The sequence below is a fragment of the Sphaeramia orbicularis genome, chromosome 12 (genome assembly GCF_902148855.1).
Source record: "Sphaeramia orbicularis chromosome 12, fSphaOr1.1, whole genome shotgun sequence".
In the NCBI taxonomy this organism is placed as follows: Eukaryota; Metazoa; Chordata; class Actinopteri; order Kurtiformes; family Apogonidae; genus Sphaeramia; species Sphaeramia orbicularis.
Window position 1 is genome coordinate 6,339,509 of NC_043968.1, and position 20,033 is coordinate 6,359,541.

At 35.9% G+C, this 20,033-nt stretch overlaps 1 protein-coding gene across 3 annotated transcripts; it reads right to left on the bottom strand.

Annotated features, from left to right (window-relative positions):
• Window positions 1-6,595: 6,595 nt before the first annotated feature.
• On the bottom strand, window positions 6,596-15,221 carry nfil3 (nuclear factor, interleukin 3 regulated). Of its 3 annotated transcripts, none has more exons than XM_030150098.1 (2): window positions 15,147-15,221; window positions 6,596-8,211 (listed from the first exon to the last, which is right to left on the bottom strand). In XM_030150098.1, exon 2 carries the CDS (start codon window positions 8,125-8,127, stop codon window positions 6,790-6,792), a length of 1,338 nt encoding a protein of 445 aa, XP_030005958.1. In that variant the 5' UTR covers window positions 8,128-8,211; window positions 15,147-15,221; the 3' UTR covers window positions 6,596-6,789. The 3 variants fall into 3 exon arrangements, with proteins under 3 accessions (XP_030005958.1, XP_030005956.1, XP_030005957.1); XM_030150096.1 differs by lacking the exon at window positions 15,147-15,221 and adding an exon at window positions 15,009-15,146; XM_030150097.1 differs by lacking the exon at window positions 15,147-15,221 and adding an exon at window positions 14,991-15,140.
• Window positions 15,222-20,033: the final 4,812 nt, after the last annotated feature.

A 20,033-nucleotide genomic window follows, 5' to 3' on the forward strand; every position in this document is an offset into this window, starting at 1 on the left:
CCGCAGTGACTTTCAACTTTGACCCGTGACGTAGGCGATCACGTGATTTATGCACTGCCTCCATGGCGACGCAGAAAAATCAAACTGATTTTTTTTTTTTTTATTCCATTATTTATTCATTATTTATTCATTTAGCTACATATCTGTTTAGTACGGATGGCCGAGTAAATGACAAAACAGTAATGTCATTATTTATTTTTTCTTATGAATAAATTACCAATGACAGTAAAACATACGGAAGCGGATCGCATTCACACAAAAAAATAAATTCGGCTCTGTTTTTCCGAATTAACAAGATACTGTTTTCTGGAAAAAATTAAATTTGGCTCTGTTTTTCTGAATTAACCAGATAATTATCTGGTTAATTCAGAAAAACAGAGCTGAATTTATTTTTTTGTGTGAATGCAAAACGCTTCCGTAGTTTAGTAATGTCCAATTAAATAATATAATATGTAATATATATATTTTTTCTATTTTGTGTTTCAAAAGTGATGATTTTTTTTATGTCATTTTCAGTGAAAATACATCCAAACTATTAAGATATTTCGAAACTGAACAAGTTTTTTTTGTTTATTGTATTCATACAAAAAAAATACATTCCCCTCTGTTTTTCTAAAATTAACTGATAATTATCTTGTTAATTCAGAAAAACAGAGCCAAATTTAAAATTTTCCAGAAAACAATATCTCGTTAAGTCAGAAAAACAGAGCAGATTTTTTTTTTTTCTTAACTTATTTTTTCCTCGGAATTAAGAGATAATTATCTGGTTAATTTGGAAAAACAGAGCCAAATTTATTTTTTTGTGTGAATGCAATACACTTCCGTAGTTTAGTAATGTCCAATTAAATAATATAATATGTAATATATTTTTTCTTTCTAGTTTATGTTTCAAAAGTGATGATCTTTTTTTTTATTTATTTCATTTTCAGTGAAAATACGTCCAAACTATTAAGATATTTCCAAACTGAACATGTTTTGCTCTGCATGGTGATATACTCATAAGAAATAAGAAATAATAACATTACTGTTACTGTTATAACATTGTTTTTCTCTTTGTATTTTATATTTCACAAGTGTATATTTTCTGTTTTCTGTATTTCCTGCACTTTATGTTTTTATTTGCTGCTGTCAACTGAGAAATTTCCCCATAGTGGGATCTCTAAAGTCTGTCTAATCTTATATCATTAAAAAATAATAATAGTTGATTTTCTACGTAGACACCTTCATTTCGTTTTGTTTTTTTTTTTACTTTTCTTCCAACTCTTCCTTTGTTTTGTTTTGTTGTAACTTTTATCACTATCGGTTTTGTCGTCAATGTCATATCTAAAAGGACCTTAGTTAATTAGAATTTAATTAATTGGAAATTTCCTTCAGATTGTTTATGCTTAATGAATACTGCAATACAATTAGGGCTGGAAGATAACTAAAATAATGTGATTACCTGAAAGTGATTTTTAAATTTCCTTTTAGGTGAAAATATGTCCAAACTATTAAGATATTTTCTATGTGAACATTTGTTTTGCTTCCCATGATGATGTATTCATAATTAAGTAATACAGAATAACATTAGTTTTAATAATAGTTTGGCATCCCTCCCTGCACATATTAGGAAAATGGCTGCCATGTGAATATTGTCTATTATAGGAGTTCAGAGAAGCCTTTATGTTGTTAATTCGTTTTATTATCCACACATATAACCTGTACTTTTGCTGTAAAAAAAAAAAAAAAAAAAAAAAAAAAAAAAAAAAAGAGATGAACACAAAGACACTGAGAGGTCCGACATGATTCAGTGATAAGACATTTATTGTAAACAAAAACTCACCAATACAATAAACCTTGAGAAAAGTGTTCAGATACAGGTAGCTGGACATCAGGCTGCTCGGCCAATATTTCATCATCATCATCATCATCGTCATCATCAGATCCAGATCAGGGCAGCAAAATCACACTCGCCTTTCTTTCAAAATTAACTGTGATAATTAATATTTCAGCAAGCTTTGACCTGCAGTGATGGTGAAAACAGCTGTGGTAATGATAAGAGGAACTCCATGAAGAGGCCATTGAATGAACCCTTCACATTCTTAAACATTTACTGAAAAACACAGTAAAGGTTGAATTGTGAAGTTGTTGCTGAAATCCAGTTAAACTCAGTTCCACTGGCTGCTAGTCACAGCTCGGTGCCTCACGTTTCCTTAGTTTAACCAGCGGCCTGGAGGGTTTAAATAATAACAGAACTCAGCTTAAAAAAAAAAAAAAAAAAAAAAAGAAGCATTGGTTATTTGGCAATGATTCGGGTTCATTTCAAGTGAAAACGCTGAACCAGTGAATGTGGCAAAGCCTTTTTTAAGAGAAGCACTAAACATAGGTTAAAGCTAAAATCTGCATCTTAATGCACGTTTAGACTCCGTCTGAAATGAAGGAGCATGAAGTGTAGAAGAAGAGTACCAAGTGCCATCAGCTAGTTTTACACTGTTTCCAATATTTTTTTTAAATATAAATTGAAGCCAGTTTTCCTGAAACTTTCTGGATTCTTTTAATTTAATAACGCAGAGGCTAGGAAGCCTCCCAGAAAGTTCAGCGGATCATCAACCTTCACGCTCCGTCACACAGATGATACAACACCCAGAAGACGTTAACTTCACAGATTTCAGCTCGAAGGCAAAAAAATGGCCAGACTACACAGGTTCTAAGCACAGCTGGAGCTACTATCGAGCAGAGCTCCACAAAAACCAGAGCAGAAGTGTTTACTGACAGTGTGTACCGTGCCCAGTGACAGCAGTCAAAGAGTCATGTGAAAAAAAAAGGAAAATAAAAACTTCACACAGTACAAAGTCTTACACATTAATGATGCCTTTTACACATCATTGATAACATCACTTACTGTAAATTCTCAAATAGTGGCCAGAGCATTTATTTACCGCAATTATTTTAGATGTTACCAAAAAAAGAGAGCAAATTGTTACGGTGGCCCAGAGGTGCAACAGCCCAAAAAAATTATCCACTATATGTTTTTAGAATAACTTTATCTTTAACGCACTTCCAGTGGGTTATTTCGTTAGCATTAGCCACATTAGCTGAAGGCCTTAAAAAATTTCAGCCTATGGTTTTATTTTTTGTGGCGGCCTTAATTTTAAAGCAAAAGACCTTTGGGTAAACAGCACCCCCATAATTGAAAAGGTGGATGATGAGTTTTTTTTCTTATAGTGGATAATTTTTTGGGCTGTTCTTTTTTCCTTACAGTGGATAACTTTTTTGGGCTGTTGCACCTCTGGGCCACCACAAATTGTAGATGTGAGTACAATAATTATTTTTAAATCTGATTTGAGCTCATGAAAAAAGGCTGGGATGCACCAAGGAGTATTAGCATACTGACCTGAATTCATCATGGTTTAGGTTTAACATTGAACTTTGCTTAAAATCAACACAGACCCCATTTAAACGTCAGCATAGTTTTTATTCTAAGCCTAGATAAAGTGTACTTCTGTTCAACTCAAATGGAAGTTTTGATCCAAGTTTTAAGTTTAAAATGAACCTAAAGCTAGCGTTGATTGCTAATCACATTCAAATATGCTGTTTATTCTGGTCCTGATAGCACACTGTTAGCAAACACATTTATTTATTTTCATTTTGTTTAACCCTTGTATGGTGTATGGATCTGTAGGACCTGATTTCATTTTTTATTAAAAGAAAAATATATTTTTTTTTAATGATTTTTTTTCCTCTCATGTCTTGATATTACATTTTATTAAAAAATAAAAATGAGTAGCACTTTAATTCATAAATGTGATCTAGCATAAGCAAAAGGCAAATATTAACATATATGCTTTTTATGTTGCTTGTAATTGGGATGAAGTGAACATCTGTTGAGTATTTTAATATAAAATTGTTTGATTACATTGAATTAAAAACCCACAAATGCGGCACGTCCAGACCCATGAACACTGCCTGAACACCACACAAGGATTAAGGCATTTTTTTTCCCCATCAGTGAAGTTGGGTTAGCATTCAACTGAGCAACCGAACTGTTCTTAAAGCAACAGTAAGACAGACCGTGTCCAACAAAGTCATTAGCTTAGAAATGGAACATTAACAAATGACTGACAGCTAGTTTTACGCTCCCAGACTGCGTAAGAGACAAGAATATCATCAGCATATAACGTCTGTTGTCTTTAACCCTTTATTGGGCACGTGACTATTTTTGGCTATTTCCGCCAACGTTAAATATGAGGCCAAACCCGTGCCTCAGTGAGGTCAAGAAGTATGCTAGTTTTTGTAAAAATATACAGTGATTCAGAGAGATTTCATAGACATTTTGAAGCTGTAAATAGTGGATATAAGTGATTTTTGTCAGTTTATGACCTTGTAACAGTTGTTTTATTGCATGTGTTTAGTTTTTAGCAAGTGCTGCTCAAACGTTTTACGGCAGGGGTGTCATACTCATGTTAGTTTAGTTCCACATACAGCCTAATATGATCTAAAGTGGGCCGGACCAGTAAAATAATATACATAATACTATAAGAACTTATAAATAATGTCAACTCTAAAGTTTTCTCTATGTTATTGAGTGAATAAAGTCAAATTCTGTAGTGAAAATGTTTACATCTACGAATTGTACTTGAACATGAATATGAACAACCTGAAAATGATTTTTAAAAATAAGTGCAATTTTAATAATTTTGTGCCTAGTTTGTCATTTACACGTCACAATTTACAGATCACAGTGGATCTACAAATACACAAAACATTTAATAACAGGCAGAAAATTGGTACGATTAGACATACTTCTATTAACCTCCTCAGACCCAGGACATGTCAGCAAAGTACTAGCTTTTTTGTTTTTTATTAAATGTAAGTGCCTATATTGGAAACATTATGATGCAACACTTTTTTCAGATGCAGTTTTTAAATTTTTTATGGAATGTCCTTTGTGGTGGACAGTTTTCTTTTCTTTTTTTTTGTATAAAGTTGTGAAACTCTTGTCCACAAATGTGGACGGTGGGTCCTAGGAGGTTAAGACATTTCAGGATGTTCATATTTGTTCAGGTTATTCCCATTTTTTCTAAAAGGCTAGTCTGTAGATGTAAAATTTCTGTGTAATTTTCCTTTTTTCAACTAAAACAAAGAGAAAAAAAAAAATGCGGGTTTTCATTATAGTTTATTATGATAGTATTTTACTGCTCTGACCCACTTTAGATTGAATTGACCTAAAATGATTTCAACATCCTTTATTACCTCCGCCAAGGAGGTTATGTTTTTGCCAGGGTTTGTTTGTTTGTCTGTTTGTCTGTCCGTTAGTGTGCAACATAACTCAAAAAGTTATGGACAGATTTGGATGACATTTTCAGGGTTTGTTGGAAATGGGATAAGGAAGAAATGATTAAATTTTGGTGGTGATCGGGGGTGGGGGGGCACTGATCAGCCTTGGCGGAGGTATTTGCTCTCCGAGTGCTTCTAGTTGAAAATATCTTCAGTGTAATTTTTGCATTTCACAAATTCATCCTGCGGGCTGATTAGACACTTTGGTGGGCCAGTTTTGGGCCCCGGGACGCATGTTTGACACCTGTGTTTTATGGCAAGAAGGAGACTGTCGTCATGCCAACCAACGAGGAGGTAGATGACGATGTCCAATAACACGCTGAGGTTGAAATTTTGAATTTGACAGTATTTCAATGAGTGCTCTTTAAAGGATTAAGACAGGAGTTCGCATTTTGAGTTTTTTGCAGCAGATCTGACCATATTTGGACAAATGAAAGGAGAACAGTCAGTGCAAGGGGTGATGGGTGAGCCAATGCCAACTCACTGAAACTTCATGAAACTTTCAGATAAGAAAACCCTTTGATGGTCTTTTTAGTGTCTATCAGAAAGAAAATGTTTTATTCAACAGAAGCTCAACTTGACAGATGAGTGAGCTGTCAATCACACCTGCCAATCAAAGTCAGACGGCAAACATCAAAAGTCCTCTAGGAGTTGTATGCAGAAGCTTTAACATTAAATCTGGATTGATTCATTTTACATCTTAAATTAAGTCTTGTTGGTGCCTATGTTCTAATAGTTTTGGATTTTTCATTCTAGTTTACTTTTATTTAGTTTTGACTTTTTTTCTCTAATTCAGTTCGTTTTAATTCATTTTTAGAGCAGGTTTGATAGTTTTTATTAGTTTTCTTTTTTTTTTCTAAATGCTTAGTTTTAGTTTAGTCGTCTCTTTTCTCTTCTTCTCTGTGGTCGTATTCAAATAAATCCCAGACAGGACTCTGCTGCTTTCTCCCAACTTTAGTCTCCATGTTTCCAGGTAGAGTGGGGACCAGAAGACGACTGGAAACCACAAGTGAACACAAGTGACGGAGCAAAAAGTGTCGTATGGTGACAGCACAGAAAACTGAGTGACACTCTGACAAAGATGAAAACGAAGGGATTTTTATCCATAATTTTTACATGTTTTAGTTAGTTTTGTAAACACACAGTACAGTTCCAGTTAGTTGTCGTTTTTTTCTTTTAATTATAGTTTTTATTTATTTCAGTTAACGAAAATGTTTTTTCAATTCTAGTTTTCGTCATTTCGTACGTTTTCGTTAACGATAATAACCTTGGTTGTTGCATTCCAGCCTTAATATTCACTATAATACATTTGCTTCAGTCGTACAGCTCCAACGTTTACTTTCTTGTGCTGGTTTTTAATTATTCACGGCCTGGCTTTTATTTGAAAATGTACAGTAATGAAACGTTGTTCAGTCCTAATATCAACCACACAGTGCAACAGCAGATACAGTGGAAATGCAAAACGTACAAAGGTCATTTTGAAGGACACCCTTTGGATAATGACTCGTACTGATCGGCGGTGCTTTTGACCGACTCTATCACGGACTCCTGCCTCGTTGTGATCAGTCTGTTCAGAGAGGCCACGTTTGCAGACATGCCGCCCAGGCCCTGTTTGAGGTACGAGTCCTCAGTGTCCGAGTGTGCATAGGAAGGCTCGGTGCCGTTCAAGGCGGGGCTCGGGGTTAGCGTCTCTTTATGCCACTGCTCGGACCGGTGGCTCCAGTTGTGCATGTTGTTGACCTGCACCGACAGAGGGCACATGGACGACTGAGAGTACTCTGAGGAGTCCGGAGCGCTCTGGTAGCCCTCGTTGACAGGAGACGTGGACTTTCCAGAAGACTCGTATTCGGGGTCGACGGCCTCCACTTTGATTTGGATGGTCCTGGCTTTGATCCGCAGTTTGTGCGGTAAAGCTGAAGCGTTTGGATCTGGCACTTTGTGTGTGGAGACGATGACGCTCCTGGAGTCGGCTACAGATGGAACCGGCCCTTTGGGGACCTGCTGCTCGTCCTCGCCGTCCGACGATTTGCTTATTACGCCGTCGTCTGAACTCCTCGGGGAGTTACTGGACGACCTGGTGATCTGCAGAAACGAAGCCGGCTGCGGGTAGACTCCGCTCACGTAGTTCCTGTACATTTCATACGGACTACTCCTCTCCTGTGCGTAGCTGCTGCTCTCAGCTGGTTCTTGCTTGACCTCTGCAGCCCTGCAGATGTTAAAGCTACCCTGAGTTGTAGTACATGTCTCAGGCAAATCTGGCAGAGTGCTGTGCGGTGAATGCTTAATGACCGATATGCAGCTGCTACGCATGTGAAGAGGCTCCAGGTCCCTGCTGGACGAACTCTGGCTGCTGCTGCTGCTGGGTGGAACAAACTCCTGGTAAAGGTTAGCAGAGCTGGAGAGTTTCTGCACTTCCTGCGCATAAGCTGCTGAGCTCAGCAGACCGAACTTCAGCTTCAGAGACAGCAGCTCCGCCTTCAACGAAGCGTTCTCCTCTCCAAGTGCCATTAGTTTGTTCTCCAGGACCATGTCGTTGATTCGCCGTTTCTCTCTCGAGCGCTTTGCCGCTTCGTTGTTTTTGCGACGCCTCTCCCAGTACAGGTTGTCTTTCTTCTCCTCTGGGATAAATTCCCTTTTCCTACGACAGCTCGATTTAGCCTTAAACGGCATGGTCGATAAATTGTGATCCATCAGATCTCTGTTCGACCCCTGTAAGGCCACAGCCAGGACCAGAGCATCTTCTCCGCTGTAGGACTCACTGGAGTCCACCTCTTGCTTTATCGACTGCATATTGTCTCTGTTTGCCGTCATCTACACACTCAACTGTGCACCATAATCCCTGTATCCAGCAACAACGTCTCCAACATGGACTTAATCCACCTGAGTTGAGGAAATCTGTGGAATAACAGACAATGAGATAAGCTTTATATATTAAACTAAATAACAACTGCAAAAATAAACTCGAAATGAAAGTAGCAAATTTACCAAAAAAAATCTGATATTCTGATACTACAAGTGATCTGCGAAAAACAGAAAGTGTGGTGAGGTAGTATCTTACATACAGTTGGAGTTATAGTATATAGTTGGACTGTAAAAAGATGAAATCTGATTTTATTTTGTAGTAAATCTCAGTTATAATCTTGGAAGTTCTGAAGTTTGTTCAAAATACTTACATTTTACCTAAAAAAAAAGCCTTATCGCACCATTATGATCTGCAATTGACTTGCAACAGAGATTTATGTACAGTTCAAGTGTTCATTAATGGGAAAGAGAAGGTGAGATAAAGAAGCCATCAAATGACAAAGTAAATAAACTGCACAAATTACATGTTAAAATAAAGGATTTCATGATAATAAGCAAAAAATTTCATCAATTAAAAAACATAACACATCTTACAAAATAAATCTTTAAAATATTGCAGTGTGCAGCCACTATTTTCTATCCATTTTTAAATTTTTGTTTAAAATTAATTTAAAGGTTATCTCCACTGATGTAATCCTTAAATTCTTTCCCTTCAAACCTCCTGTCTTATATTCCACACCACCTATAACTAGTTCTCGGACTGCACAGGACATCCTCTGTTATCAAGACCAATATCCACCGTGTGCATCAGAGAACATAGACCATCTCAGGCTGACACACATGATCAGAGCTGAATCACCCCATCAGGTTTTCCTCCAGGTGAAAGGGCCCCTGAACCCAGCCTGACACCCCCACCCCCCCTTTTTCTGCCAGTACACCAGTCAAATGACAAATGTCTCTAAAATATAGAGAAGGAACAGGGATGAAATAAACATAATGACACGATGTTACAAAGTATTTAATTGATGTCAAGACATTTAAGATTTGTGGTTAAATATTAATACAGTTGTTAAACAAATCTCCCTGATCGTGTTCAACAAACCTAATCAGAAGCAGCATAACCATCATTTGCACCAGGCTACAAGACGTTACAAGACAAAAAGAAATTGTACGCCTCCTAGCACAACTGCCAAATTCATACACAAATGGACAAAAGTATGTGGACACGTTAAATTCAAGTGTTTCTTTTCTAAAAGGGGTCTGGGATACAAAACAATAATGACTAATGTTATAATATAGTTTTATATCAGGATAAATATCATTGCATTGGTTCGTTTGGTTTTAATTGTTAACTTTGCTTCCCAAATGCCTCAGAGATGGGTTTTACTTACTTTCTCTCAATGATTAAAAAAAAAAAAAAAAAAAAATCTATGACAATTTTAAATGTTCTCCCTCTAAATTTCTAGAATATTTTTCATCTTCTGACTAAATAATATTCTACCACAACTAACCATCTACTTTTTTCACATCTCACTGTGGAAGAAAATTTTCCCATTAAACTTTAACGGAATACTGTTTATAAACTATATGGTCAAAAATATTGGGACACATGTCTACAGTAAGATGTCCTGTTCATGATGATGAGATATAAACATCAATATTAACAATAAATATATTTATCATAACAAAAAACTATATTATGACATTTGTCATTGTTTTGTATCCCAGACCTGTTAGAAAACACACACCTGAATTCAGCGTGTCCACATACTTTTGTCCATTTATGCATTAGTTAGGCAATGATGCTATGAGGCTAATGAAATGTAATAATAATAATAATAATAATAATAATAATTTATTCTGAGTCATGAGCAGCAAAGCTTGTTGTTCATTCTATATTTTGGGTTTATTCTATCCCACCAACTTTAAACTAAACTTAAACCATTTTAACATCAACCAGAATGTTAAGATTTCCTTCTTCCAACTATTGAATAATAATCCAATTCTGAGCACTACCAGAGTTGTATCATTCTGCTGTGTCTCAGTGGAAGGGTATTCACAGCATTTCATAACTTGGTAGTCACATGCATGTTGAAAGAGATGTTTGTAGCAGTTATAAAATCCTTCTTCATGGTAATTTTTCCAATGAATCATCACATTGTTCAGTCTCCAACATCTGTGACCAGCAGTGTAAGTCTGAGATATAAAACCAGATAGAAAGTGTGTAAAGTGTTCCCCATACAGGAAGTTGAATAAAGGATAAAAATGAGTGAATATCTGCCTGCCACTGATATACGAGTACTAGACAAAACAATGGCTGTGAAACACTTGGAGACTTCAGCTCCAAATAACTGCTTTTGGTTTCTTTGGGTCAGTCTTTCTTTGTCAACTGGAAGATACCTTGATTCTCACACACGGTACATATTACAGCAAAAATTAAACAAAAACTGCATGCATACATTTACTCCTTTGTGTGAAATAGGATTAATTTGCTCAGTTTGAAGCATATTTTCAATCACAAATGTCAAAAAACAAATCTTTTTTCTTTTTTTTTTTTAAATGGAGAACACTTCAGTATGGTCAAATTTAATGAGTCTCACCATCATCAACAAATTCCCATTCTTTAATGTGAACAGTCTCCACAACATTTAAAGTTTTCCCAGACTAAGCTCAATAAATACCGTTGTATGTCACACCAGTTAGGGTTAGGGTTAGGGTTAGCCTAACCCTAACCCATTTGGCGTGCTATACCTATGCATTGTCGAGATTTCGCGTGTTATTCCATTTGATCGCATGTCAATTTATGTCAAGATCAAGCACTTTGGGTGCCTTGAAAAACACTTTAGAAATCTAATCCATCATCATCTCTGGTTCACATAACCCCTGACCCTAACCCTCAGTGCGTGGTATTTGACGCATCGATTCAGGCTGGACAGGGGGCTAAAAAAGGCATCAACATACACTTATAATGCGTGAAGATAACAGGCCAATTAAAAGTGGCGTGGATATTTACGTGAATCATGATATCTCATTAGTTTTTTGGCTAAATTGATGTATTCAGTTTTTGGTGTTCATTTTGATATGTCATTGGCTACTTTATTTTTTAGCATTCCTCCAGAGGAATTAAGTCAAATTAGGTCAATTATGTCAAAGGACCCTCCCTGAATCTCTTTAGTGATAAAAACTGTCAGTCATATCCATTTAATGGAAATGATGACCTACAACACAGGTGTCAAACATGCGTCCCAGGGGCCAAATCCAGCCCACCAAAGGGTCCAATCTGGCCCCTGGGATGAATCTGTGAAACACAAAAATTACACTGAAGATATGAACAATCAAGGATGTTAGAATCATTTTAGGTCAATTCAATGTAAAAATGATCAGACCAGTAAAATAATATCATAATAACCTTCAAACTGCAAATTTTTCTCTATGTTTTAGTGTAAAAAAAAAAGTTACATTACACAAGAATATTTACATTTACAGACTAGCCTTTTATTTTAAAAGAATGTGAATAACCTGAAATCACTGTAGAGAAGTATGTGGAATTTTAATAATATTCTGCCTGTTATTTAATGTTTTGTGTATTTGTAGATCCACTGTGATCTGTAAGTTGTGATTCACATGTATAAATGATAAACTAAGGCATAATATTGCTAACATTGCACTGATTTTTCTTAAGAACTTTCAGGGTGTTCATATTTGTTCATGCTATGTTTGAGTACAATTCGTAGATGAAAACATTTTCATTACGGAATTTTACTTTTTTGACTCAAAAGTTTTTATCCTATTATTTATATTATTTTACTGGTCCAGCCCACTTTAGATCATATTAGACTGAATGTGGAACTGAACTAAAATGAGTTTGACAGCCCTGACCTACAATCTCTGCCTACAACAACACGAGGGTGAAAAGTATTGGAAAAATGGGACTTTTTCATTCAATCTGTGGACAGTAAACAGTATGTAAATGTCTGAATGGACCCGTGACTGTTTCTCTGTTTGTTCTGTAACTTATACTAAAACAATAAAAAAAATTAAATACAAAGAAATCACATTGGTTTTTCATAAAAGTTTTCATTCGGGATTTGTTTTGAGGGGTTACAATAAAAAAATGCTGGGACGACCTCTATTCCACTTTGTCTGTTTAAAAGGTTTCATTTTATAATTTTGCATGAATATTTATTCTACTAAACAACAGGTAAAAACGTGAAACTTATCTGTGCTTTATTTATGCATTACAGAATGAATCTGTGGCTTAAAAAACACTTTAAAATCACAATTGCCAAATTCATACACAAATGGACAAAAGTATGTGGACATGTTGAAATCATGTGTTTCTTTTCTAACAGGGGTCTGGGATACAAAACAATGATGACAAATGTCATAATACAGTTTTATATTGGGATAAAAATCATTGCATTGGTTAGTTTAGTTTTAATTGTTAACTTTGCTTCCCAAATACCTGAGATGGTTTTTACTTAATTTCTCTAAATGATTTTTTTAAATTAACTCCATGACAATTAAATGTTCCACCTCTAAATTTCACGAAACATTGGCTAAAAAAGGACCCACCCTCAATCTCATTAGTGATAAAAATTGTCCGTCATATCCATTTAATGGAAATGATGACCTACAATCTCCGCCTACAACAACACAAGGGTGAAAGGTATTGGAAAAATGGGGCTTTTTCATTCAATCTGTGGACAGTAACCACTATGTAAATGTCTGAATGGACCCGTGACCGTTTCTCTGTTTGTTCTGTAACTTATACTAAAACAATAAAAATTTTAAATATAAAGAAATCACGTTAGTTTTTCACAAAAGATTTCATTCGGGGTTTGTTTTGAGGGGTTACAATAAAAAAATGCTGGGACGACCTCTATTCCATTTTGTCTGTTTAAAAGGTTTCATTATATCATTTTGCATGAATAGTTATTCTGCTAAACAACAGGTAAAAACATGAAACTTATCTCTGCTTTATGTATGCATTACAGAACGAATCAGTGGCTTAAAAAAAACACTTTAAAAACATACTGTGAACCCAAACAATGAACTGTGCCACATAAGAGAAGCAGTGTACTCTCAAACAAAAGTTAATCACTTAAAGTTATGCTGAATATGTTCATATTTTACACCGGCTTTGAGAAAATTACCTGACAAACATTTGAAGCAGCCTCTAGTTGTGTGTTAAAACTGGGAGTGTCACTTAAAACAAGCAATTCAGCCTGTTTTGGACTTCCAAGCTGCCATACTTCCAGGGAAGAAGGAACAAAGGAGTGCAGACAGCTGTAATCCGAACACGTGGCCCAGCAGAGGCTCAAACACTGCCACTGCCTACGAGCTGGGAGCACTATTACATACAGCACATACATACATGTGAACACGTGACACGGATTCAGGAGGTGCACGGAACACAAGGAGAAGGGAGAAGAAAGAAGAGGAGGGTGCTGGGACCTGGAACTGACTTTGTGCCCTCTTTTTGTCCTTGATGTAACTTTACCTTATGAAACATGCTTACACATATGACAAGAATTCAAAGTGCATTTCATAACAGGCTGGAAAGCCAAACCAATGACACACTAAAGGCTTTGGCACTCCACTACTTTCAATTCCCACAAATGTCTGAACCTTTAGCCTCATTTCCTTATTTGAGTCTGAGTCCCCAGCAGAGGAAGTCACTGTCTTTGTTTTCTCAGAGCACTGCAGTGATTTTTCTTTTTTTTTTTTTTTTTTGTTCCCCCCCCCTCCACATTTCTCCTCTAACCCGGCTGCGGAGCTCACTCCCTTTTGTCTTTTTTCTAACAAGGCAACATATGACATCAAGACTAAATTTGGCTCACACGTGATAAAAATGGCTGGTTGTATTACCGCAACGTGAGCCAGAGATGTGCGCCGGTGGAAGGAGGAGGAAGAGAGAGAGGGAGAGAGAAAGAGGGAGAGAGGGAGGGAGGGAGAGAGGGCGGCGGGAGTTCACCGTCGGTTCAGCCGCGACGCACGGCTCCGCAGCGGCCTGGCGGGCAGCGGTGCCCCGTCAACACGTCCCATTGCCCCAGATTCCTTCATTGTGTCGGGATTACACAATGAACCTGAGCGGCCCCTCCTCCTCCCCCCTCCTCCCCCCCCAGGCCTACGACTGCCAGCAGTTTCTATATAGGCTGCAGACATTATGCAATATTTGCTTGTGTGGCAAAAACAACAGGAGCCTATATTTATTTATTTCCTGTGTTTGTCTGTTATCATTGCATAAGTCTACTTATTGCAACACACATGAGTTCTAAGAAGACTAGTGGATAATAAGTGTGGATATGTGTGTTAACAGAGACAATGTGGGCATTCAGTGGCTTACATTACATCATTGGGCTGCTTACTCATGACACTGGCGGCTCAAGCGTGGGCTTTATCTACGCCCTAAAAAAGTAGCTCTTACACACTACATGCTAAACTACATAAACTATAAAGCTAAGAACAGCAGCTGTGTTAGCTAACTACTGTGATTAGCAGCGGAATTTCCCGCACATGCCAGCTTTAAACAAATAAAATTGAGTATTACGACACTGTGTCGCAATCCGTAAACTCCTCTTCTGCCCCATATTTAACTAACTGCTAGCTAACTAACTGCTAACTACTACTAATAACAGCAAACCGACACAATACACAGAAACACACACACATTGAGTCAGAGCCGGAGTGGATTTCAGCCTTAATGTCAACAAGCAGAAGGCATTTCTAAGTTTAAAAATAGTTTCTGGCTTGTAAACATAACGTTAGCTAACCTCCATAACAGACACATAATCTTAGCCATACACTGCGGTGAGTGTGCACGTAAACACAACAGCAGTCCAGCAGGATCAGCTTGGATTAATGTTCACCTCAAATCACAACTGTACCTTCTCCAGCCCAGGACGGAGGGTTTGGCCTCAGCTTTATGCTCCTCCGAACCACACGCAGTGGTCAAAGTGCGGCTTTTCCATGAGCTGCTGTAGAAAGCCCCTCAGCTGCTCCAAATCCTACCAGTTGCTCCGCACCTTGCCGTCTCCACCCTGCTCTGTTTCCTCTCAAGGTGGAACTGACTCATGGATCTGTGTTAGTAGGTCACTGCTTAAGTGTATTGGCAGCGTGGAGGAGACTGACGGCCCGAGCAGCCAATAGAAAGGCAGCATTTTCCAAGTTCAGCCAATGACGTTTGGTTTCAGCCGGAGCTCGAGTCTCATCTAAAATGTATGTCGTCATTCACTATTCTTGTGGGGCGTTCAAGTACATCACCAGTGATGCGTAAGAGATATTATTCAAAGAGATATTGTTTCCAAACCTGCAGCTGTATTTTATTGGAATAATATTTACAATGGCACAGACTGGAAAAACAACAAATTTGCACACCATCGTCCAAACATTATTGTTTTTAAAGACCTTTTTTCCAATTATTTATATAATTTCAAGAACATTATAAACTGTAAAGCAAAAAAAACCAAACAAACAAACAATGTGACGTATATAATCTTAATTAATTTCTATAATTTCTATTTTATACCTCTAGCTTTTTTATTTTATTTATTTCTTTTTAACTTACATTTGTTTCCATATATTGGAAATGTAAAATATTTTTTGAGCTGTTCTCTTTTTTTCTAATAGTAGATCATGTTTTGGGTTGTTGTCTTTTTTCTTACAGTGGATAATTTTTTGGGCTGTTCTCTTTTTTTTCTTCTATGGATATTTTTTTTTTTAGCTGTTGCATCTCTGGGCCACCTCTTGGCTTCTGTCCTCTCCTGCACAATAATGTTACATGTTTGAATGTTGTTGTTGTTGTTGTTTTTAAATTTCTCTCTTGCTGTTTTATGATGTGCAAATAAATAAGTAAATAAATACAAATACAAATAATAATAATAATAATACATCGGTTTTAAATAGCACTTTTCTAAGCACGCTTTATCACCAATTTTACATATATATACAGTATATATATATATATATATATATATATATATATATATATATATATATATATATATATATATATATATATATATATACATATATACATACATATATATATTTACATACACACACACACACACACACACACACACACACACACACACACACACACATATATATGTATATATATATATATGTCAGGATAGAGACTGCGATCTGGTAGGATCGGCGATTCTACCAGTAGAGACTCCGATCGTAGTCTCTACTGGTAGAAACTCCGATCCTGCCAGTAGAAGGGTTAGGGTTAGGGTTAGGGTTCGGATCGGAGTCTCTACTGGTAGAATCGCCGATCCTACCAGATCGCAGTCTCTACCCTTATATATATATATATATATATATATATATATATATATATATATATATATATATATATATATATATATATATATATATATATATAAATTATTATTATTATTATTATTATTATTATTATTATTATTATTATTATTATTATATTACCCTCTGTATTTTGTATTTTTTGGTGTAAATCATGCATTTTCCTACATTTCATTTACAGATCATGGAGATGTTCATAAAAACTCAGAGCAAATTCAGTGTTAATTATATCAAAATAGAGAAAATGAAGAAAAAGTTGCTTTTTCTGCAAAGATATTGCTAAATGAATGTACAAATAAGTGTGTCCATCCACTGGCATTGATCCAACTCCATGGGTTTTACTGATGAATCAGTGTTTTTTTTTGCTTATTTTCTCAATGTTATTTATTATTTCATACATTTTCTTATTCACTTGTGTTCATTCCATTTCGTATTTTACTTGTTTTTGTTCTTTTTTTTTTTTCTTTTTTTACCCCTTTTTTTTATATTTGTCTTCAAATTCAGTTCATTTTGTTGCTTATTTCATGCTTTTTTTTGTTTCAGTAAATGTTTTGCTTATTTTTTTCCCACATTATTTTTTATTTTGGAGGTTTTTTATTTGTTTGTGTTCATTTTATTATTTAATATACATAAACCCAGTGTGTCCATCCCCTGCACTGATCCAACTCCATGGGTTTTACTGGTGAATCAATGTTGTAGAAGATGATGGCGTTTCCATGGTAACTCCGGAGCCTCTGAACGTCCAAATATGGTCATATCTGATGACCGTGAAAAGATGACAAACTGTATTTTACACCAATTATTTCCATGTATTGATAGGATTAATGGATCAACAGGTATTAATCAGTTTAGATCAGCAGATAGTTTTGGTCACTCGTGGATGAATAAATAAAATGATGATATAAACTATAATAAAAGAGCAGAAAAGGGTTTGGCTGCTCTTAAATATTCTCTACTACACCTAATATTTCTTTCATGCACCTTAACCTCCTCAGACACAGGAAAAGTCAGAAAAAGTACCAGCTTTTTTGTTTGTTTTTTTAAATCAGTGCCTATATTGGAAACACCATGATGCAACAGTTTTTTCAGATGCAGTTTTTAAAATTTTTATGGAACGTCCTTTTTGGTGGACAGTTTTCTTTTCTTTTTCTTTTTTTTTTGTATAAAGTTGTGAAACTCTTGTCCACAAATGTGGACAGAAAACCCAGAGCTGGGTCTGAGGAGGATAAGTATGTACTGTATGTGTCTGATGCAATACTGAGATACTGTGAGTTCATTTCTTATTTATTTATTTGCACATAATAAAAACAGCAATGGAAAAAAACAACAACATTCAAACAAGTAACAAAATTGTGCAGGAGAGGTTAGAAGCCAAAGAAAAAGGCTTATATGAATACCTCCCCCGAAATGAACAATACACAGAAAAATAATTAAAAAATACAATATAACTGAAATAATAAACTAAAGTAAAAACAATAAAAATGTAATCCACATTACAAATCATCAAATACAAATCAGGTAATACACAGCCTTACATTTTTTCATGAATTAGAGTCCTTTTCAGATGCTTTTTAAACAATGATAAAGTAGATGTTGATTGAAGTTCAGGTCTTAGATTATTCCACAGATTTGGTTCACGATATTTCAGAGAATACTGACAGACTGAAGTTCGGCAGTACCGAAGATAAAATTTGCTTGAATGTTGTGTCGAAAAGTTGTGAATAACAGAAGACAACATAAAGAAATTCTGAAAAACCTTGGGAAGAATATGAGTTAAGTGACCATATTTGTACATGAAGACACAGGTCTGGTAAACGTTCACATCAAAAACTGAGAGAAGATTGAATTTTTGGAAAAGAGGAGCAGATGAGTGGAGTCTCTTAGAAAAACTGATCATTCTTAAAATTTCTTTTGAATTAAGAGAATCTTATTGAGATACGTGGGACAGGTTGCCGCCCAAACAGTACTGCAATAAATAATGTGAGGATAAATGAAGCAATAACCTCCAGTTTAACCTCTGGTTCTTTGTTGTTACATCATTTTCAGCGTCGATAATCAGTTCAGCCTCTAGAGGGCGGTGTTGGTTAACTGGTGTTCATGTGGGGGCTCAAACTGAACAGACCACAGTTAAGATGGCTGCTGCACATTCAGTCCGAACCCATAAAGACCCACAGTTACTTTTGTGTTAGTGTTTCTCTTTATTTAACCCATGAAGACCCGAACATCCACTGGTGACACAAACCGTCTACTGATCTGAACTGTTTAATACCTGCTGATCCACTAATCCTATCAATCCATGTCAATAATTGGTGTAAAATACAGTTCTTCATCTTTTCATGGTCATCAGATATGACCCATTTGGACGTTCAGAGGCTTTGTAGTTACCATGGAAACACCATCATCTTCTACAACAGTGATTCACCAGTCAAACCCACGGAGTTGGATCATTATATTATTATTGTTTTTCATTATTATTCAGAGAAAAAAGTCAGACTAAGAATTCTGACTTTTTTTTCTCAGAATTCTAACTTTTTTCTCAGAATTTTGACTTTAAATTCAGAATTCTGCCTTTTTTCCCTCAGACTTCTGGCTTTAAACTCAGAATTCTGCCTTTTTTTTCTCAGAATTCTAACTTTTTTCTCAGAATTCTGACTATAACCCCTTTAGCCCTATCAGCCCGCCCCCAGGCCGAAAAAATTATATTAATATTCATCTACTATAAAAATATAATAAATCAGGACAATGGATGGTTTTTTTTCAACTTTTGCTCAAAGTTTACACCATAATGTTAATAAAAGTACATCAAAAGTGTATTTTAGTGCAAACTTTAATGTTCAAACATGATTTTTAATCTTTGTGGGGTGAAATATACGCTATTAAAAATCTCAGACACAAACAATTAATTTATGCATATCATCGACAATCCAGCCGAAAAAAAAACAGGCGAGGATAAAAAATTCTAAATTCTCTTTTAGTTTGTTCCAGTTTACTCAGGCAGAGTAATAGATACAATATTTTAGACAATGGGAATAGATTCTGTGAGGTCTGTAAATGTCCATAGTCACCAAGAACATCCATATGAACCTTATTATTGTGAAGGAATTCTTCATTTACTTTCAGTATGTCTGTTTAGGTGTTTTTCCCCTGAAAATATGGTCAGGGTTTAACAGGTTAAACTCAGAATTCTGACTTTTTTTTCTCCTCAGAATTCTAACTTTTTTCTCAGAATTTTGACTTTAAACTCAGAATTCTGACTTTACGTTCAGAATTCTGAGTTTAAAGTCAGAATTGTTTTCAGACTTTTTTCTCATTATCATAAAAAATATCAATATTGCACCTTAATTTTTGTTTTGTTTTTTCCAGTGGCCCTAATCCTCTTCTGTATTTTTCCCTCTGTGAGACGATGGAAATAATTCATACTGTGAAAGTGAATGATGCTAGTGATAACTTCAGTGATAACCGGCAGAAGCTTCACTGTGTCAATAAACAACTTCCAATCTGACTCAGCGGATCTACTGTGTGGTGTGCCCCAAGGCTCTGTCCTGGGACCAGTCCTGTTCTTACTCTATGTCCTCCCACTTGGC